General features: G+C 38.1%; 1 protein-coding gene across 5 annotated transcripts in view; it reads right to left on the bottom strand.

Moving 5' to 3' along the window:
* TRPC6 (transient receptor potential cation channel subfamily C member 6) overlaps positions 1-23,430 on the bottom strand; it is a 139,728-nt gene that overhangs the window by 13,222 nt on the left and 103,076 nt on the right. For 2 of the 5 annotated variants that reach the window (XR_014068122.1, XM_081538127.1), the window contains exons 4-9: positions 22,058-22,222; positions 14,159-14,375; positions 7,036-7,269; positions 4,033-4,297; positions 2,449-2,644; positions 1,455-1,658 (exon numbers count right to left, since the gene is read on the bottom strand). Coding sequence is in view for 4 of the 5 variants with exons in the window: in XM_081538127.1 (XP_081394253.1) it covers positions 1,455-1,658; positions 2,449-2,644; positions 4,033-4,297; positions 7,036-7,269; positions 14,159-14,375; positions 22,058-22,222 (1,281 nt within the window). In the remaining variant the exon portion in view is untranslated. The remainder of the gene's footprint in view (positions 1-1,454; positions 1,659-2,448; positions 2,645-4,032; positions 4,298-7,035; positions 7,270-14,158; positions 14,376-22,057; positions 22,223-23,430) is intronic. The other 3 variants (XM_081538128.1, XM_081538129.1, XM_081538130.1) reach the window with 2 other exon arrangements.

Raw genomic sequence — 23,430 nt, 5'->3', positions numbered from 1 at the left:
TTCAACCCACTTAGTTCTATAAGTGATATATCTGGCAGAGCACCAAAGATCACATATTTTTTCCAAAATTCCTATCCAAAATAATTGTCATACATTTAAAGAGACCTTATGAATTCTCAAAGCACTTTCACATATTTATTTGATGTGATTTGCATGACATGGATATAACTGTAATTCCCAAGTTACAGGTGAGGAAATTGGAACTCAGGGAGCTTAACTTGAAAATCCCAAGTAGTAAGACGCAAACCCAGCAGGAATTAAAATATTTCCCTTTTATTCAACAATAGAACCTTATAATTGCAAGGGACCTTTATGATTATTTGGCTCAGTTGCCCACCCAGTGCAGAAAATCTATAAAATCCTAATGTTGGTCATCTAGCATTTATTGATTACTTAAAATGATTGATAGGGAACTGACTATTTCATAAGAGAACCCACCATTCTGTTGGACAGATCTTGTTTTTTGTTGTTTTTTTTTAACATACAACTAAAATTCACAACTTTTGCCCATGGCCTCTTTTCCTATATTTGAAGAAAAACACAAACAAACAAATGTGTTTCCTCATTAAAATTGGGAATTGTAAAAAATATTCATTGAATTCCCCTTCAGTCTTCCTTCTAGAAGCAGCCAACTCCGTCACTTCCTTATCTATGACACCATACCCAAACTGGTCTGCCTCCTGGCCCCGCCCTGGCGGCATCTAGTCTCTGTGCTGCTCCTGGATACAGAGTTCTGTCTCCTTGGAATTCCTGGCAGAGAATAACCTGCCCACCTGCATGCACTCCACAGAGCGTTCCACATGCTCCACACATTCCTTAACCCTCGGTGATGGTTCTACTCCTTCATCTAGACCCTAGACAGATCACTTCCACGGATTCTTAATACAGCCCTGCTTCATGAGATTACTGTTTCCAATTAGTACCCTTAGATAGATCTTTCTTGAACTGTGTAATGCCAAGCCTCATCTCCCATAGTACATGTGAGCAACTGATTTCTGAAATTCTCAGTGTAGAACTTAAGAGTCTGTCAAAGTCCCCGAAGTCATAATCAGCTAGATGTTTAAGTTGAAGGCGCAAAAATATTGAAGCTGCATAAACTGAGGTATATAACTATAGCCAGCTGTATAAATTGAAGGCAAAGTGAGGGATATATAGCTACAATAGCAAAAACACACCCCAGAATAGCTCTCTCTTATAATATCCATTCTGGATAATGTGACACATTATTGTAACTACATTTTACGGATTTTCCTTATATTTTTTAGTAAAAAATGTCCAGTGTGCTTCTAATAAACAGACACAAGCCAAAGGACTGCTCTGAGCTAAGTGACTACATTTGGCAATGGATGGGCAAGCAGTCATCACAAACTGCTTCTTTATAAAGGGATGTGGTATCGTGCTTATCGTAGTTTTAGGGTTTAAAATCATAATTTCAAATTATCAAGTCAAATCACCTTGTTCATTTCTGCATCCTCCTGGAAACCTTTTTTATGGCCCTGGAACAATTCAGAAATCCATTTTTTAAGCCTCAATAAGAGATAAAACAGGGACTTTGGACTCGGCACCAGGTTGAAGGGAACAGGAAGTGTTCTTCCCTCCTCAAAGTAAGAGAACCAAAGTTTGGCCCTTGCGAATTTCCATTCCACATCAGCATCATCCTGTACAAATAAATATGACAGTTCAGCAATGAAATGCACAAACAGAATTACTGGGATGCTTCTGACATTGTGTGGCTAGATGGAAGTAATGTTACCTACAACAATCTCAGACCCCAAACACCACCCCAAGATATTCTCAAAAATGTTAAGGTACTACTCACACACTCTTAGGAAAGAAAATTTAGGAAAATTTACATAAAATTTTATCATTCTTACAGATCTACAGATCTCAAAACTTGCACGTATTTATAAATACACTGAAAGTTATAAATCCATTTTCCTATATTCTGAAAAACACTATGAAAAATTATTCACTCATATTTTGCAACAGATCACTGCTTTGATGAATTTGGGACACAGACCAAGATTCCTGGAATAAAAATCACTCTAAATTTGACAAAGGGTCAATTTTGAACGTCACTCAAAGCAAGATTTGGAGAATAGTGGCATTCATAAGCAATAATTTTTGAATGAAATATAAATTCATGCTGATACAGTGTTTCTAAGAATCAATAAATAATAATACCAAATCATACATTTCTCACCCTTATTCCTTACTCTCCTACCACACACATAGATGTTGTGCTTGGAAGCAAAGGATTAAGATTTTCTAGATTACTACGTATAAAGAATATAAAAAGTATAAATTTCCTATAAAGTATATAAAGAAGTATATAAAAAGTGAAAGAACAGATAGAAGGTAGTCTATAGTATCACTGCTATTGCTGAGTTGATCCCTGGAATAGTTAAAACATATACCACATAGTATACAAATGTATAGAGATTATACCTCAATTTCCTGGAATGAACTGTTGATCATTGCAATTAACATATTTAGCAAAACAATGACCATTGTAACATTATAGACTCCATAAAGTACATAACCGATGTTTTCAATGAATTTATGATTATAGTTGATGACCACTGATTTCACTTCAGAAAGTCCAAATATAGCCCAAAACAGAGTCTTAAAACTCTCTTCCACTCTGGGTAAAAAGAAGGAAATAAAGGAAATGATAAAGCATGCAAATAAATGACAATGATACCATAATAAAAGCAAGCTGATTTAATGTCTGAAAATCATTAGATATTCATGAGAAAATTCTTCACTTCCCTGAGCCTCAGTTTTCTTTTTTGTAAAATGAGTACAATAACTATTTCCAGGATTGTTGCAAGGATAAGGGAATGTTTTGCATATGAAGCACATAACTCACTATCTGGCACATAGTAAGTGCTCAATAAATGCTAACATCAAACCACAGACATTAACATTTAAATAACCCATAGTTTTGGTAAAGGAAATATTAAATGTATTACTTAATAAAAATAATGTAATCTTTCATAGTCCTTTTGTGTTTCCTGCTCATCTACACTTCTAATATCCAATAAATAGATACTAGTATGTGTCTTAAGGTGTGTTAAGGAAAACATGACAATATAAACATAGTCAGTGTTACTAAAATCACTGACATGTCTTAGGAATTTCAATGCTTTAGGCATAATTATTGACCAAAATGAAGCTCCACTGCTTAGGTCAGGTGGTTCAGTTTCTCTGATAAACTGAACTTTACAGAATATGAATAATAGGTTATGCTTTGATCAGTACTTCTCATTGTAACATTTTTTTGTTGTTCTTCAGTCGCTCAGTCATGTCCAACTCTTTGTGACCCCATGGACTGCAGCGTGCCAGGCTTCCTTGTCCTTCACTATCTCCCAGAGTTTGCTCAAACTCATGTCCATTGAATCAGTGATGCCATCAATCTTTCCCACCATCAAGGTCTTTTCCAATGAGTCGGCTCTTTGCATCAGGTGGCCACAGTATACCTGAATACCTAATATTTGAGTGATGTAGTCCAAACACACTTTATAAAAAAACACGTGTGTCCATGGTGAACATAAGTTAAAACCCTTGTCACTGCTGGTAACTCAGATTGATTTTGGAAGCAGCTGTTCTCGTGGGGCCCCAGGAGTCTGAACTGAGCAGGACACAGCAGTGAAGAGCACAGATGCTAGAGTCAGTGGACAAGGGACTGTGTCCTGGCTTTTCTCCATACTAGCAGCTATGAGGCACTTGGCACGTCATTTAACTTCCCTGAGTTCCAGTTCCTTTTTGTGTGAAACAGAAATAATAAGATGATGTGTGTGAGGTAGCTCCTAGCCCTAAAATTGTTAACTATTATTACTTACTATTAGAAAGGTTGCCTACATTATTGAGTTCTTACAGCACATTGAGAACTTCTCTCATTAAGGCTAAAGAGTAAATTGAAATAAAAGTCTTTACTAAAACATTATTTATCCCACTGTTGCATATGAACACTATTAGGCCAAAGTTTAATTGACAATCATCATGATTAAAAGAACCAAAAACACCTACGTTGTGAAGGCTTCATTTTGCTTCGCACCAATGTAGTAGGAATAGAGGTTGAACATTCCAATCATAAAGGCCACAAACACCATGATGAATATGACCATGAACTTGAAGATATCTTTTACTGTTCTTCCAAGTGATATCTGCAGAGGTCCAAAGCTTTCATTTGCTGGTAAAATGTAGGCGATTCTGGAGAAACTTAAAACTACAGCAATTGCATAAAGACCTTCAGATATAATTTGAGGATCAGAGGGGTCCCACTTTATCCTGGCTAGGAGAAAGGAAAGACAAAAGTTATGGTGAGTTTATCTACATTTTTTACTTGAGGCTTCTCTGGTAGCCCAGATGGTAAAGAATCTGTCTGCAGTGTAGGAGATCTGGGTTCGATCCCTAGGTCAGGAAGATCCCCTAGAGAAGGAAATGTTTTGCTTAAGTAACTTCTTTTCTGGGATAGAAATATAATGACATTAGCAATCCAGTTCCTGATGGATCCAGTTTGTTTAAGTGTCAGGTATATTCGAGTTTCTGAATTTACAAAGAAAATTACCCCCCTGGTTTGCTGGCAGTTTTCCATAAGGGTATAGCATAATGGTTGAGAGTACAAACTATGGACTTGGCGTATGTAACCACTCCAACATTCTTGCCCAGAGAATGCAACAGGCAGAGGGTGGTGAGCTACAGTCTGCAGGGTCGCTGAGAGTTGGACACGACTCAAGCGACTTACCACACATTCCTGCATGCATCTATCTATCTAAAATCACCTAGAAGAACTAGTACAAATTATTTATCTTATTAATAGTTTTATTTTCCCATCTTTAAAAATGAGGTACTGCTTCTACTCCATCATCTGTTGTGAGAATTTAGTAAGTCACCATGCATTCAGTGTTTAGAAAGTGCTTGGCACTAGCTAAATAGTAGCATTTGCTATTTAATCTTAAGCTATAATAAAAGAAAATAAGGCCCTAGTAAATGATGTCATTATTTAGTCTTAAACTATAATTATGCAATAAAGTAATTTGGGGCCTGTGGAGTACTTGTAGTTATTTAAATTAAATTACCAAGGTAATTTATATTGGTCATTCAAGTCTATTTTTATCATAATATGTGGTAATTATTCATTTATGAATTTTTCTGACATTATTACATCGGAATATCAAAAATCTAATTAAGAAGCCATTATGAAGAAAAATGCAAAGCAGTGTGTAACAGAGAGGAAAAATATAATTATAAATGTGTATTTGCTTATTTGCTGGGAAGTAGAATTAGGAACAATAAAGTAATAAAAGCAGTCTCTTTTTATACAGCACTTTGAATATAAGCACAGTATATAAATAGACAGTTTGACTTGTAAAATTCCATATATTAAAAATTTTGTTGTAAAATAATGGCTATATTCCCTGTGCTGTACAATATATCCTTGCATAAAAGCCCGACCTATGCTCTAAAAATTGTTAGGTATTAAAATATTAAAGAGAAATAGTAAAAAAGAAATCCCTATGTGATACAGCCAATAAAACTCAGAGATGTCAACTGAATGTTAACTGACATCTTACCAGAGGAGGACTTGAAGTAAGTAGTCAAAGAGAATCTGTTTGTCCCACCCTAGGTTTCTACAAGGAGAGATTTTCCCTAAGCAAATAACTGAACCTATTTCAATTCCTTAGTCACTTTCCTCCTGGGGAGGTAGAATAACTTATCTGATTGCTAAACTGGGGTGGAAAACTGGGCATACTTGACTCAGCTCTGCCCTCTTTATCTTGGGAATTTTCTTCTGATCTTCCCTGGAGGAGTCTCACATGATCAGATACCTGCTACCATACCCCTCTTTGGTATGACTGCCCTGTCCATGGCTGCCTGGAAATTGGAGGATACATCTGCCTAAGCCTGGGGTTCAGTATTACTGAGCTAGTTGGCTAATAAACTCAGAATTATATCACCCATTCTAAACTTTGTCAGTATTCAAGGTGATGATTTGACCTAATGTTAGCACTTTGTTTTATATCTCATCTAGTTTAAAGGCTTCCCTAATGGCTCAGCAGGTGGGTCAAGAAGATCCACTGGAGGAGGAAATGGCAGCCTATTCCAATATTCTTGCCTGAAAAAATCCCACGACAGAGAGCCTGGTGGGCTACAGTCCAATGGGTCGCAAAGAGTTGGACACGACTGAGTGACTAAACACAGCACAGCCTAGTTCAAAGTCTGGGTGAGAAAAAGGGGTGCTATTTATTGGGGGCCTTCGATGATTCCCTTGCTTTCAAATAGTTTATATGCCTTAAACGGAAACAGTACTTAAATGTGTACTATTTTTAATAGACAAGAAGAAAAAATTAAATCCACGACATAATACCAGCATTCTCAATGAAGTTTGGCGGTTAGCCAATTAATCCCAGAGATAAAGGGAGATGATTCTTCTGTTTGAGAGGTTTTCTGCCAGAAGAAATATCAGGAAAGAAGTAGAAAGCATAAATAAAAGATATAGATAATCTGAAGAAGCTGGAAACTGACTAATAATTTTATGAGAATTGAGTAATAACTGCTACCGATGTGTTACTTTTGTTTTCTTTTGTCATTTTATTTATTTAAAAAATTTAAATAAATTTTTATTAGAGTATGGTTGAGTCACAATGCTATGTTAGTTTCTGCTATATTGCAAAGAGAATCAGTTATACGTACACATATATCCACTCTTTTTTAGATTCATTTCCCATATAGGTCATTACAGAATATTGAGTAGTTCCCTGTAGGAACTCTAGGTTCTTCTGTAGGTTCTTATCAGTTATCTATTTTATATATAGTAGTGTGTATATGTCAATCCCAATCTCCTTCTTGTGTTTATTCCTCCCCTCCCTTCCCTCTTGGTAACTATAAGCTTGTTTTCTACATCTGTGACTCTATTTTCTGTTTTGTAAATAGGCTCATTTGTACCATTTTTTTTAAGATTCTGCATACAAATGATATCATATAAATTCTGCATTTTATACACATATTGACTGGGTACTGTAAACTCACCCAAATTGTAGTATTTCACATTGTCTCCCAGTGTGACTTTTGTCAAATCCTTTAAAGTATCATTTGCATCAATGATGCTCTGGGCTTTGGAAGCATGCCAAAACGCCATGAATCTTGCAATGAATGATGCTGCAAAGATTGCCAGCATTCCAAAATCAAGCATATTCCACAGCTCAAACAAGTACTCCTTGGGGCCTTCAGTCCAAATTTCTTTACATTCAGCCCATATCATGCCTGTATGGGAAAGGGGTTAAAATAGTAATCCCATTTCATTCCAACCTTAGTTTTTCAACAAAACAAAACAAATTTAAAAGGTCTCAGGCTGACATTCAAAATCCTTCAAAATATGACCTCATCTTACCCATTCAACCGTAATTATCCTGTCCCTACAAATCCTACAGTCCAGAAATATCAGTGCATTATCTTAAAGCAATTTGACAAAAGTTCATTAAGGGCATTCAAGCAGCAAACATGATTTGATCCATTAATTCTATACGTAAGATGTTCATTATAGGATTCTTTATAATAAAAAAATATGTAAACACACCCATACTAACATCCTCAAAATAGAAGTAATCATGGGACTTTCACAAATAGACTATTATGTAGCCATTTCATATGATATTTTAATTACGATGGAATAGTGGCCACAAGCATGTGCCCCATTGGCCTCCAAATACAGGAATTTAACTGGCCATGAGCCAAAGCTGCAGCGCTCTGACAGCTGTAGACACTTTGCCCTAAGGCCATGCTTCCCAGGAGCTGCTCCTCACCAGTGACTGAGGGCACCCCTTCTTGGGAGTCATGGGACTCCTCCGATGGCTGACTCTGGCTCAAGGGTCTCTTGACAGGCTTGTCAGACTTTCTTTGGACAGAATGGAGATCTAGGGTGCTTCCATCCTGCTTTCCTTCCCTCTCTCCTGCCCTCAGCATCAGCCTTGCATCGCAGTCTTACAGCCCTTGCTGGTTTATTCAGCTCCCCCCATTTCTCTCACAGAGAATTTCCCTTAATAAAATTGGTGCATGTTAAATTCTGTCTTTGTATGCTTCTTGGAGGACCTAGACTAATACACAATGGGAAATGTTTATGTCATAAACATTCAAGCATGCCAAGTAAACATTTTATATATTCTATGATATTATGTTTAAAACAGCATAGTAAAAGACTAGAAGGAATTACAGGAGTATAGTAGTAGTAGTAGTTTCTTCATGGCGGAATTATTAATAATGTTGCACATCCACCCTAAAACTCAGTGTATTACTTAGGAACACAGGTTTTGGAATCAGACACCACAGCATCACTGATGCAATGAACATAAACTTGGGCAAACTTTGGGAGATGGTGAGGGACAGGGAGGCCTGGCGTGCTGCAGTCCATGGGGTCACAAAGAGTCAGACACGGCTGGGTGACTGAACAATCAGTCATCCATTTGTTAGCTGTGCAATCTTTGGAAACTTATTGAAACTTTCTAAAACTCAACTTGCTAAATGGGGATGATAGTAGTTTGTACCTACTTCAATAGGATGGTTATGAGATTTAAATAACATATGAAAAATGCATAGCACAGTGTCTGGTGCTTGAAAAAATAACTAATACTTATTGAGAATTTACTATTTCAAATTTTCTATGTCTTGCATATATTTTCTTTATTAAAAAGAAATTACTTTACCCCTATTATCTTTAAGATACCCTAATCTCGGATGTCCTGTCTCCTCCTAGAGCCATCTGGAGAAACACAACCTAAGTGCCAACAATTCCTCAAAGTCTGCTTCCATCAAGAAGTCTCCAGGGTCCCCTCAGTTCAGTTCAGTTCAGTCGCTCAGTCCTGTCCGACTCTTTGAGACCCCATGAATCGCAACATGCCAGGCCTCCCTGTCCATCACCAACTCCCGGAGTCTACCCAAACTCATGTCCATTGAGTTGGTGATGCCATCCAACCATCTCATCCTCTGTCGTCCCCTTCTCCTCCTGCCCCCAATCCTACCCAGCATTAGGGTCTTTTCCAATGAGTCAACTCTTCGCATGAGGTGGCCAAAGTATTGGAGTTTCAGCTTCAACCAGGGTCCCCTAGTTGAAATTAATTTTCCGCCCTTTCTCCCACTAATCACCTTCCCCAAATCCCCATATTTGTCATGAACCTTTATCACAGAACCTACGTGAACGATTGTGGAGCCCTGTAGTGGTTTTAAAAAGCCATGGTCTCTGTTCTTTCAACAGCTTGTGCATGCATGCTAAGTCACTTCAGTTGTATCTGACTCTTTTCGACCCCATAGACTGTTGCCTGACAGGCTCCTCTGTCCATGGGATTCTCCAGGTAAGAATACCGGAGTGGGTTGCCATTTCCTTCTCCAGGGGATCATCCCAACCCAGGGATCGAACCTGTGTCTCCCGTGTCTCCTGCATGGGCAGGCAGGTTCTTTACCACTAGCACCACCTGGGAATCCCCTTCCAACAGCTTAACTGCGCTTTTCTCAAAATCAGCATTCAGTATATCACACGACTTAACTTATTTCGAGATTATTCCAAATTTAGAGAAGGCTGGGATTGAATTCATACATACTTTAGTGGATCAAATTTATTAATAAAATAGGAAACACTGCATGTGTCCACTCATGCACACACACGTGCACATGCGCACACAGACTGTGCGCAGGAGGGAAGAAATCTGAGGGCAGTTTTTGTGTGGATGTTGTCCTGGGTTCCCGCCAGCTTCCTCAGTAGGAAACAAGGGTAGTTCAGAGTAGCTGAGAAACAGATTAAAGGGGGTTTTAAATTCACATAGTCTAGCTGTTTTCGAAGCTTCTCTCCTTATTCCCACTTCTCCTCCATCTTCTCTCTCTTTAAGGGGTACAATTCTTGATAAAAATGATACCTTCTCAAAGCTTAAAAGATAAAACAGATACAGCAAACCATTCTGTTTGAAGGAAGAATTTCCATGGTATGTTTTCTGGGGACCCCCAGGCGTTGCCAAGCATAGTTCGAAATCCTCCATCTAGTCCAGTTTCTCCACAAGCAGAGAACTCCACAGGGTCGAGCCTCTGCTTGAACATGTCCTTAGTTACTCCTACTGAAGACTGCTCATCCCATTGTTGACTTTGCAGGAAGCATCCCCTCACCCCCTCACCGTGAACCTGTTAGTACTAATTCTGCTGTCAAGAGAATGAATCTGCTCCCTCCACCTTTAAACGTCTTAAAACAAAATTTTAAAAGAGCAAAAACACCTGTGCGCTCATTAAATCTATTCTTCTAGAGCAGAGGTGGGTTTCCCATGAAGCGAATGAAATTTAAACTCTAGGATGCCTTAATTGCCCAGGATCCTCCGAGGTTTCTGTTTTTGTCTTCTTTTTCTCTAAATGGGGCCCTCCAAAAAACTAAATCTCAGGCTTCACAATCCCTAGGTTCCGCCCTACCTCCTGCCCTCCAGAGGAAGTTTCTCCAGTCCCACCAAGGGCTTTTCTAAGGAGAAGCCACTCCCTTTTCAGACTGCTTTCCACTTGGAATGCTCCCTATTTTCCCAATTGCCTGCAGCTGTGGTCTAGACAGAGACTGGATCAGGGACGTAATTACAGCCCTTGCCTGCAGTCCTTCCCTCCTGTTGAAGACTCAGTCCAGCATTGCATTTCAATCCTCGCACTCACGCTGGACATTAAGTAAAAACTGCTGCTTAAGGCCTTTTCCTGTGAAGTGTCACCAAGCACATCTCCCCTTCCCTGTGTTCCTGCTACGCTTCTCATTTCTCCTTGGTTTGAGCTCGCCATTCTGTCTTGTCAAGATTTCTACTGGAATGCTAATTCAGCTTTTCAACTTTTCAATAAAAATTATTTCAAGTTGCTTTCTATGACTAATAATGTCAGTCTTTTCCTTCAAACCAGCTAGCATCTGACCTAAGTAGACCACTTAATAATATTTCCAGAAGGTACAACAACTTTCAAGAAAACTCAAGAAGAAAAATACACATCAGTGTTGGAAACGGAGCCAGGAGTCTAACATGTGGTACAAAGCATCAGTTGTCCACTCTGAGTTGTTCATTGTTTTGCTTTTAAACGAACACTGAGATCATCTCTGAATCTCAAATATAAAGGTTATTGGGCCAGTTATTCCAAGGAAATTGCTTTTATTCATTAAATTTAAAGTTAACGTTCTTGGCCTAGGTTTCCAAGTGAAAAAGGAAAAACTACCAACGTTCATATTAAAATATTAGTATGAGAAGAGTAAATTATGTTTGATAAAGAAAAAGATGAACACGGATACATATGTATGTATGGCTGAGTCCTTTCACTGTTCATCTGAAACTATCACAACATTGTTAACTGCTGCTGCTGCTGCTGCTAAGTCGCTTCAGTCGTGTCCAACTCTTAGCGACCCCACGGACTGTAGCCTACCAGGCTCCTCCGTCCCTGGGATTTTCCAGGCAAGAGTACTGGAGTGGGGTGCCATTGCCTTCTCCATTGTTAACTGGCTATGCCCCAATACAAAATAAGAAGTTTAAAATAAGAAAAAGAATAAAATGAACATTCATTATATCTAATCCCCTTACATAAAACTAAATGCTTTCAAAGTTTAACCTTGAATGAAAGAGTCATATCTTGCTTAATATCTTTTCAGTAGGAAATACCACTTCCATATAAAACATATGAACTCTTAATTAAGAGTTTAATAATAATCATAGTCACTTGAAATTTATTAAACATTTCCAATGTGCCAAGTACTATATTATGTATTTTACATATTACTAACCCACACAAAAAATGATGGCATATAGACATTTAGCTTGAGATAAAGGCAATGTCCAAATGATCATTCTTATTTTACATCAAATATTCAATATATTTGAGATGTAATATATTTCTTAGAGCTTTATAGCATAAGACAAACCAATTAAATTAGAAAAGAAAGTGGAAAATCAAACTCTTCTTTATTAAAGGTTTACCTTAGTGATGCAATTCACATGTTAAGACACTGTATTTCTCCTTGGAACATAACCAGGAAATTAAGTGATTCAGAAGTTTTGAATAAGTCTCAATGCTGTTGAGTTACCTCGTATGCATTTGAAATGCTCATATGGTAGTTTGTATAGTGCTTCACAACATTTCAATTGATTATTCTATCAGCCCCAGAATGAGGAAGCCAAGAAGATATCCCCTGCCACAGAAGTGACATAAAACTGACGGCAGATGCTTCTCCAGATCACTGGGGGAGAACCAGGCTTACGGACTGCCAACGGTTTTGGATAAAGATTCCTCGAGCTCTCTTCTCACGTCCTTCTCCACATACCTACCCTGCAGGACTTCCTGCATAGTCAGGACCTTATGGAGACAGCTGAGACTTTCTCCACAGCCTGGCTTCTCCCTGGGGTTGCATTTTCTGTTATCTAGTAGCCATCTTCACCTGGAAACCCCATGGGCACGTCAAAGTCAATCTCAACCCAAACTTCCTTACCAGCTTTTCATTCTCCCAATCTCCTCAATCCTTATCTTCCCTCTGTATTCTTCGTCTCAGAGGCTTGCAGTCAGCACCTTAGCCCGAGGCAGAATCCACAGCTCTCCCTTTCCACGTGCAATACATGGCCAGGTTTTTAGAAGAGTATCTTTTACAGAGCGCTCAAGTCCTTCCCTCACTCCCTGACTTCTGGCCCCACGTTCCACACACGGATCACTTCAGCTGTCTCTCAGCCCCAAAGCCACTCTCTACCTCACAGCCAACTGTGTCTTTTATAAAAGGTGAGGAATCACAGCACCAATAGCTGAACATCAGCCTCTGGCTGTGTCTCCTCCCCTCTCTCCCATCACTAACATCCATAAATGAGCCTGCATTATAGCTGAGCCTAACACATGACTTGGCAAAAGAGGTGCCAGGTGTGGACCTAGTTCCGCATCTTTGCCTTCAACATTTTGACTCATGCCTCGTAGTGTGCTTCAGTCAGTTCAGTCCCTCAGTCGTGCCCGACTTTTTGCGACGCCATGGACTGCACCACGCCAGGCCTCCCCGTCCATCACCAACTCCCGGAGTTTACTCAAACTCATGTCCATCGAGTCGGTGATGCCATCCAGCCATCTCATCCTTTGCTGTCCCCTTGTCCTCCTGCCCCCAATCCTTCCCAGCATCAGGGTCTTTTCAAATGAGTCAGCTCTACGCATCAGGTGGCCAAAGCATTGGAGCTTCAGCCTCAACATCAGTCCTTCCTTACCTCCCCATAAACAGTCAGTAGGATTAACCTGCCCTTATCTTCAAAGTCTCAGATTGAATGTACTGTCTAGGGAGACCCTCTCTGCCACTTCCACATCCCACCCACTCAGATTTAGGTGCCCAATCTGTGTATGTTCATAACCCTCTAATAGCTCCTCAGTAATATTCTTTGTCACATAGTTTTCTTTATTGATTTACTTGTTGACCTGCCTGTCCCCCTCCAGCAGACTTAACTTCCTTCACTATAAGGACTACATTTTATTCACATTATTATCCTCAATAGGTAATAGCTACTGAGTCTGTTCACTTATAAACATCCAATTGAAATATCTTTTATTTGCATTATATTTAATGTCAAGCAATATGGGTGACTGATTCTAAAGACAGCATAGTAATTAAGACTGCATTCCCTCTGTTTCACTTTCCATCTGGGAGATCTAAAGCAATAGTGTAGACGTTATTATTATATGATAGATTAAACCACTAAGGCACAAAGACAGCGTGTAATGTGATGGAGGTAAAATGACCTGAACAGTTCTTAGTACATAACAAATGTTCAATAGATGTGAGTGGCTAGGACCTTCCGTTCCTATTAAATTGCAACATACAATCATATGGTTATTTTTAAGCTTGAAGTCACAGCTGTCTTCAGCTGTGAATGGTAGGTTTTCATCACTGGCAGGGTTTGACTCATACTATCCTGTTCATTTTCTTCCTGGGTTTTTCTTGGAAATCTAAAAAGCATGTGGCATGTGAGAGAACTGTGGTACTGAAAATGAACCCTAGATAACTGCACTTTAAAAACACAAAATCACGTTATGCAGAGCATTGTATCATGCTGCATACATTTATATAGCTGACGTGTGAGGGAACAGGTGTCATTCAGTCCTATTGCTACGGCTGCAAAAATAATGATGACAGAAAATCAGTATTTACCTATTACCCAGGAAATAATGAGCATCTCCATCCATGAGAAGCAGGATGTTTTCATCCTGAACAGCTGTTTTGCATGATCTGTGCTGGTTTCATTAGGAAGAAGTTTGGTGCCTTCAAATCTGTCAGCTGCATTCATGACTAGCAGTCCCAGAAAGATGGTGAAGGAGGCTGCGTGTGCTACAAACTTCATGAACGGTCCACGCATTATCTTCCCCATCTGCCACAAAAGAAAGTCTTAGCTTTGTTGTGTGCATTTTGCAAAACACACATGTGTATACACAAGAACAAACATCTGTGCAGTCCAATGTTCTTCTAAGATAATTATGTACATTTATAACTGATAATGGAAAAATAATCCTTTATGCTAATACAAAGTTTGGTCTCATTGCTCATCTACATATGCTGATATTCTGAATTGACAGTTAAATAAATTCACTTCTATAAAATAATATTTAAGTTCTTAAAATATATGTGATACTGACAAAATATTTTATTAGTATAATAACAAAAGGCAGAGCAGAGTATCACAATTATTCATGAAAAACAAACTAATTTAGTGGGCATGAAGTGTTGAGGAAGCAGCAATGAAAATATTAAACTGAATCTACTTTGCCATGTATACACCCTTGGTTGATATTTGCCTTGTGGGCTTCCCAGGTGGCATTAGTGGTAAAGAACCTGTCTGCCAGTACAGGAGACACAGGAGATGTGGGTTCAACCTCTGGGTCAGGAAGATCCCCTGGAGGAAGAAATGGCAACCCACTCCAGTGTTCTTGCGTGGAGAATCCCATGGACAGAGGAACCTGGTGGGCTACGGCCAATAGGATCACATAGAGTCGGACACAACTGAAGTGACTTAGCACTAGCACTGTCTGCATATGTATTTCACTGATGTGGGTGTGAAGAACTGACTCATTTGAAAAGACCCTAATGATGGGAAAGATTGAAGGCAGGAGGAGAAGGGGATGACAGAGGATGAGATGGTTGGATGGCATCACCAACACAATGGACATGAGTTTGAGTAAACTCTGGGAGTTGGTGATGGACAGGGAGGCCTGGCGTGCTGCGGTCCATGGGGTCACAAAGAGTCGGACACGACTGAGCAACTGAACTGAACTGAACTGAACTGCTGTGGATGCAGGTCAGGTTTCAAGTGATGTTGTATGTTGGAGATGCTGTAAATGGAGCAGAAGTCAGGAGTACCGAGAAGAGGACTCCCAGACATGGACAGGACAGCAGGGCAGGTCCCGTCATGCACTGGACCGACGTCCTGGAATGACACCGCATTGAAAGTCCAGCATTTTAGGTTCAGATTCCAGTTTCATTCCCTCATTAGCAATGAGTGAATTTCCTAAATTATGTGAAAATCAGATTCTTCATATAAAATATGGAGACCATAAAAGCTCCTGTGCATCAATAGTACAGGAATCATTCCCATCTGAGATGCACACATCCTAGTCAGAGCAGAGGGGTGGTGTATGCCCAAGATGTGTCTCAGGGGCTCTGTGGACCCCTGGAAAGGTAAACAAAACTCAGTACATGCATGTAAGGAAATTTTTTTCTTAGAAGAGGGCTCATAGCTTTCAACAGCTTTTCAAATTAACTGATTATTACGCAAAAATATAGAAATTAATAAAATACAGAAATTAATAATAACACCACCACTTATCCAGTACTTTTATGGGCTAAGTACTGTTTTAAGTGCTTTACTCTATTAATTACATGTAACTGTTACAACAATACAAAGGGGTATGTGCTGCTGAAATGCCCATTTTACAGATGAAGAAAAAGAGGAAGCGAGGTCCAGAAACTAGCTCCTTAAGTGGTAGAGCTGGAATTTGAACTCAGGTATGCTTGGGGCTTCCCAAGTAGCTCAGCTGGCAAAGAATCCACGTGCAATGCAGGAGACCCCAGTTCAATTCCTGGGTTGGGAAGATCCCCTAGAGAAGGGATAGGTTACCCACTCCAGTATTCTGGCCTGGAGAATCCCATGGACAGAGGATCCTGTTCTGCTACAGACCACGGGGTCGCAAAGAGTCAGACATGACTAAGCAACTAAGCACAGCATATTTGTTTAAGAGTTAATGTTTCTATTTGGTTTACAACACAATTTCTTGTTTTCTCATTATACACGTAAATTCTTAGAAAAAAAATGTTCTAAGGTTTTTAAAACAGCTAAATGCTATACTGGAAGAAATGCAATCAATATTCTCTGCTCCTACAAACTTTATTGGTCTATATGGTTTTCAAAATCATACAAGTCAGAGCTAGACTGAATCACATAGCTTGGTCCCTTCTCTCCTAATTATAATCATTTTTAAAAATTTTTTTATTGGTGTACAATTGTTTACAATGTTGTGTTAGTTTCTGCTGTACAAGAAAGTGAATCAGGTATACGTATATACATTTCCCGTTCTTCCTGAGCCTCCCTCTCCCACCGTCCCACCCCCTGAATCGTCACAGAGCCCCGAGCTGAGCTTGTGCCATTAGAAGCTTCCTACTGGCTGTTTCATCTGTTTTACCCATGGTAGTGTACACACGTCAATGCCGCTCTCCCAATCTGTCCCGCCCTCTCCCTCCTCCTCTGGGTCCACATATCCATTCTCTATGTCTGCCCTGCAAATAGGGTCATCGTACCGTTTTTTTCTAGATTCCATTTCTATGTGTGAATGTACGATATTTGTTTCTCTTTCTAACTTAGGCCGGGCGGAACGTCATGCTGTGCATGTGTGTGTGTGTGTGTGTGTGTTTATCTAGACTAATAGATCAATCTAGTTTTAAGTCAATGGATCCTTACAGTTAGATGTATTGCTGAGCCGATCCAAAATTAATTTGTAAAAAGTTGCTGTAAAAATCATGTCTGAAAAGCATACTTCCCTAAGTAAATGTTTCTTAGCTTGAATCAGAGTATTTTTTTGTGTGTTTCTTTTTGAGATCCTGTTTAAATAGAATTCTCATATAAAGTTAAAACAAGTGGGAGAGAAAATAGGATTGATTTTCTTTTGCCTATTGTCCTTAGCCATGTTTTTTTTAAAATATGGACTGTTAAAAACTGAACATTAATGCAACTTTAATTTCTTTTCCATAGTGTACCACATATACAATTTTAATTCGACATTGTTACATATACAATTTATTGTGACTTGACTATTTAATCATGTATTATATAAAGTTTAATCATCTGTATGAGCTTTCTTTAATCATTTACTGCAAGGTTCAATATCTTTCTGGTGAGAAAAATCTATTGTTATAAATATTAAATGAACTTTTTTAAAGTTCTAAATTTATTTGACTGTTGTGGAAAACTGGGATTAGGGCATTGACTATTAGTAGTGAAATCCATGAAAAAGTTATTTATTCCCTGCCTTGTTCAGGGGAGAATCAGAGGCGGCCTTCAAAATACAAAATAACAAAAACTCAAGGAAGCACAAACTAAAATGGGAGGAGAAGAGAAAAGGCTAGGGACATTAAACAGACTGAGAACAGAGCCATCCACGTTAGCGTGACCTCAAGTCTGACAGGTCTGGAGCTCGAGTTAGCTGTCTGAACACATCTCAAGCCAGTGTTCAGCTATCCAGGGAGATGATCTGCACCTCCCTCCTGACCAGGCTCACTTCTGCTCCTCACTGGGCTCCTGGCCCTCTGCAGTATGACCCCTTCATTCTACTCAGAGGGAAAAGAGGAAAATCAAACCAAGCATTTTTGTTGCTTATTAAAGGTTGTAGTTTAAAGAAAAAATACAACAAGAAAACAGATAAAAATTTGGCTGACAGGAAACTAAAGTGATGTATGTGGGTATTCATATTTTCCATTTATTATCACAAATCATTGAGAGTTGCCTTTCCCTATAAAGGAGATGCTAGGAGATTCAATGGACTTTAGGAACCAGAGTTACTCATTTTAGTAAAATTTGTCATCTATATAGTCTGTGATGCAAACAAATTTCTAAAAAAAATAACTGTAAAGAATAATTGACCAAAGTGAAAAACTGATGGAGTGTCAAAAGGGAGGGGATATTTGTATACCTATGGCTGATTCATGTTGAGGTTTGACAGAAAACAGCAAAATTCCGTAAAGCAATTATCCTTCAATAAAAAATAAATTAATTAAATTTAAAAACAAAAACACCAGAAAAAAAAAAAAACCTTGTTGGGCAAGGTCTGTATTTCACTGGTATGATTATCTGGCTACAATATTTGTTCCCTCTCTGGTAACTAGAGATCAGATGTTATGCTACGAGTTGATGCTCTAACTTTCAGTCCTTAGTGCTGAATAAATACAAGTTAGAAAGGTGGTTTTATAAAACAGATGGCCTTAGATATTCTAACAGCCACACAAGGAGGAACTTGTGCTATTATTAATACCCAATGTTGTACATATATACCATATATGAACACTAATGTTACTCATCACTTTACTAAACACGTGAACAAGATGAATCAGGCTATGGATGCTCCTGAAGCCCCAGTCACCTCACTTTGGGAAACGTTAACTAGCTCGCCATGGTAGAAAACTATCTTAATCGTAATAATTCTAATTGTTCTGTTTTTGCTGTTTGCCTTACATCTGTAACTGTGTAACTAGATTTTTTTCCTCTCTGAAAGCTTTTAGGTTACAAATGGTTGTCCAGGCTCCTGCGAGTGCCACAGCTTCCTCCAACTCTTACTTGGGGCCCCTGGATCAGAAACCATATGAGGGTTAGGAGAATATGTTGCCTCAACAATTTAGTATTCTTGCCTAGAGAATCCTAGGGACAGAGGAGCCTCGTGGGCTGCTGTCCATAGGGCCGCATAGAGTCGGACACAACTGAAGCGACTTAGCACGCATGCATGCGTTGGAGAAGGAAATGTATTCTTGCCTGGAGAATCCCAGGGACAGAGGAGCCTGGTGGGCTGCCGTCTATGGCGTCGCACAGAGTCAGACATGACTGAAGCGACTTAGCAGCAGCAACAACAATTTAGGGACCACGCCCCTAAACAGCAGGAAGTAGTTATGGAACAAAAACGATGCCCCTTTCCCTTGGCAACATAATTCTCCTAAAAGAAAAGGGGGGAATGAAAGAGACAATTCCTAGGCAGGTTGATAAGAAGCCCAGGGTCCCCAAGGAGAGAGGGGTCTGGGGTTTCTGAGGAAGAGATAGGAGTCTGGAATTCTCAAGGAGGAGGAAAGGACAAACTTGTTTTTTTCTCTACATTCCTTAGTCTTAGTCACATAAAACATTTTTTTTTCTTTAAGCCCAGAACTGATGATTACACAAAAAACAATTCAGTTTAAACTTGTACTAGGGACTATATAACAACAATGTATCCTGCTTGAGGACAGTTTTTGCTTCCTGAAAATATTCTGACTAATCCTGGTATCTTAGAATGTATATTATGGGAGTGGGTCTGGTAAGGTCTTTCTATTGTTAAGTTCTAATCTTGTCATCCTAAAATGTAAATTGTAGGAGTAGGTCTAGTAAGATCTTTACAGCTTTGAGACATTCTTTTGATTTATTGTAATAACTAATTTAAAAAGTATATAACCCCCTTGCTAACACTAGTGAGGGGGGCATTCTCCATCCCCCTTCTGATGTCTATGTCAGAAGCTTTCTCTGCCCCTTTGCACTTTAATAAAACTCTGCTATACAAAAAGAAAAAAAAAAAAAAAACCTGATGTACCTGGAAAATGACTAAAAGGAAGAACTTTAAATATTACATCATATTCTTTTTAAGTATGTATTTATGATCAAATAGCTATTAAATACCAATAGTAAATAGAAAGGGTTGAAGCTAGTTCTAGCTGAAGCCAAAATGATTTGAAATCACAGCATGACCTATTTTTACTATAATGAGCATAAAACATAGTTGGGTTATGATGGAGTAAAGAGAACAAGTAAGGACAAAAGAGAATTTCTTAAAGAGCAGACTTGAGGAATGAAAACCAAGCTCTAAACAGAAAGAGGCACTCTGTTAAGGTGCATAGGCCTGCAGTTTGATCTGGCATAATTTTCATGGATGCTTTTGAATTTTTAAGTATTTAAAACAGTATTTTAAATGAAAGTATCAATATAGCTTGAGTAATTTTCCCTTATTAAAAAAAAACAATTATCTAAGCTGTAGTATTTTTATATATATATATCACTAAAGGGAAAATGTAAAATATATTTTATAATCATGTTTCAAACCCTAAATAAAAGTCAGTAAAATAGATTTTAGATATGAGAAAAAAAATACCTTGACAGTGTCCTTTTAATGTGATTATTTGCCTTAATGATCTAAATGAGGATGAAAAACAGATGCCAGAAAGAAACATAGTCAGGGAAGAAGAAATAGTGAAGGAAATCAGGTTGATTAGGATTTAATAAAAAATTAAGAAATGTGCAACCCTAAGGACTGCCAAAAATAGTCTGTCAAACATCAAACCCTCTGAAAGCCATTATGCTTTTGAGCTCATTATGGAGAGGGGCGATTATTCACTTTAGAAAACATATTACAGTTTAACTTATCACAGAGTAATAACAACCATAATTCAGTTTAAGTCTCTGAAGAACCCGGAAATGTGTGTACAAGCAGAATAGAGACCACATACATAGGTGTGGCCTATGGTCTAGTAAGGAGGATTAGTTAGTTTTTTCAAGATGAAATCTGTCATTCCTACGAAAAAAGGAAAAGAAGAAAAAGTTTAACTTTCTAGAAAAGAAATCCATGCTATAAATTCTAATTCTAGTAAACATCACTATTTTCATTTTATTTTCCTCCTTTATATTTTATTTATGAGTCAATTTTTGGCCTTTATGGGGAACACATTTATGATGATAGCTTTTACCCTCAAGAGAAAATGGCCAGTTTCTAGCAGTTCCTATCTTCATCACTGGAAGTAATGATGAAGCTCCCACTAAGTAAAAAAGGCTTTGCACCAGCTTCCTACCATAAGCTACTTAGAAACATTCCTATAAGGTTAAAGCACCAAATATGTGACTAAATAATAATAAAAAAACGTTGGCAATAAATAAAAAAAACAATGGCAAGATGTTTGGACCCATGTGTAACAAATGTTTGAAAATAAGCCATATCCAGGTTTAAGAATAGCAAGTGATTCAACTGGCATATCTACACAGCACATAAATAGATGGTCCAGTAGACATTTTAGCTACATAGCTTTAGAATTATTTAAATTTGACTCTCGGAGTTGAAACTTAAAAGGTTCCAGAAATGTGGCTTCCAAAATATGAAGAATAAGATTGTTGGCAACGCAGGGCAAAGGTCTCTGCCTGTTAGAGAATGACAGATCACCCTTCTCCAAGCTTGTTGTGAAAGGCTAGGTTCATTTGAACAAACCAGTTTCATCCAAGTCTGGGCAGAGGGAGTCTGCTAAGAATAAAAACAAACGGAAAAAGCTATCTTTGCTGTCAGGTTACAATGTATACTGTCCCAAAATAAATCCTCTTCATTGAAACAAGCATTATAGGAGTATTTACACAATTGTCCTTTATTCATATTAAGATTTATTGGTTAAAATAAATGATAAACAAAAGCTTTCATCTCAAATTTTGCCAGCGGGAAGAAAAACAAAAGGAAGCGTTCTTTTAGAATGTTATTTGAAATATTTGCTGAATGCATGCCTCATTAAAAATGTAGAAATATATGCATAGGCATGACTAGAGAGAAGACAAACAGGAATAATCTAACTGAGGTTTTCTTTCACATATTACTAATGGTGATATTACAGGTGAATTTTTTCTTTCCATTGCTTTTTAAAATTTCTTACAGCAAATATGTTATCTTTATAATGTTAACCCAACTCTGACTTCTTGACATTTTTGTTTAAGAAATACAACTTTCCCTGCTTAACTGGCTCTGATACACAAGCCAGACAGACTTTGAGGAGCTGACAGAGGCCCAGGCGTCACTGACATACCTTGCTGCATGGAGCGAACCAGTAAATGAGAGCCAGGAAGGGCAGTCCCACGGCAACGGCGAGGACCACGAGGAACTTGACTGCCATGGTCTGCTGCCGCAGGCCGGAAAGGTTCTCATACCATATGGAGAGGAGCTGCTGTTGGCAGTTTGGATGGGCTACAAACTAGCAGGGGGTAACAAACATTTAACAGCTTGATTAAAGAAGGAGTCAGCATAAGCTTTTTTCTTGTGTTCTAATATTAGGTTCTATCCCTTCCCATGAAAAATATTGTTAGAATTAAAGAACAAATGTAAAATATGTAGGGGACAGGTATCAAGCAACGTGGCAGGAGGTTCTAATATAGTTTACATAAATTCAAGGATTCAAATTTATCAAACTTTTCCTTTACGACTAATGGACTGTCAAAGCATAGACAAATTTTGAAAATTTAGTGTTATAAAGAAGCTTCATCAATATTTTATAAAAGGACTTCTATGATTATGCACTTTTTCTATTTAGAAGGAATGATATAAAGATCCTGCTAGTTTAGATGTCTAAATACTTTTTTTAAAAAAAAGTATACCACCTTTTCTGCACTGACCTAAAGTGCTAAATGTATTTTATACTAGATTCCCATTTGCATATGGTCTTTTTATGGACTGCCTGTTCTATTCTATCTATATATTCCTGTGCCATAAGCTCTTTCAAATCAGAAAACTATATAATTAAATTTCAGAATTTTTACTTTCTACTTTTCAGAATATTTTCATTCTCACATAGTTAATTTTTACAGGTGAATGCTACATATGACAGAGAGCATTATTTAATATACAAAAAGCAACAATCCAAAATAACAATTGCTAAAGAATATTAAAAGGTTAGACAAAGGACAGATTATATAAAGGAACTAAAAATGTTTCCTAAGGATGGTTAACAAAGACAATTAAATCAAGATACAATGTTTGTCTTTGTAGAATGGTAAGGTTTAATGATACATGAGTGGAAGAAATAAGCTGTTCTATACATTGTTGATATGTGCACTTTTTTTGAGGGAAATTTATCAAATGTTTTGAAATAACAGAAGCTTAAAGAAAATAATGGACACCCTTAAACAGTAAATGGATTAAATGAACATAATGATATAAATTGGCACAGTGATATGTAGGCTTTGAAAAGGTTGAGTGGATGTTTACATACTGATATGTGAAGATGTCCAAGATAAATTTACGGAGAAAAATAGAATATTGACTATTCTCCATTAAGAAATAGGAAGACAGAAAGGGGTTATGTCTATACTGTTTGAAAGCCGATCATAAGTCTGTATATAAAATCCACCTTTAAAAACCATTTTTTTTTAAAGATATCTTACGTAACCTAAGAAAGCAGTCAAG

The sequence above is a fragment of the Giraffa tippelskirchi genome, chromosome 11 (assembly GCF_054371585.1).
Source record: "Giraffa tippelskirchi isolate mGirTip1 chromosome 11, T2T-mGirTip1v1.2.pri, whole genome shotgun sequence".
NCBI classification, from domain to species: domain Eukaryota; kingdom Metazoa; phylum Chordata; class Mammalia; order Artiodactyla; family Giraffidae; genus Giraffa; species Giraffa tippelskirchi.
The sequence above is the reverse complement of the archived record's forward strand: the minus strand, read 5'-3'. Positions and strand labels throughout refer to the sequence as shown.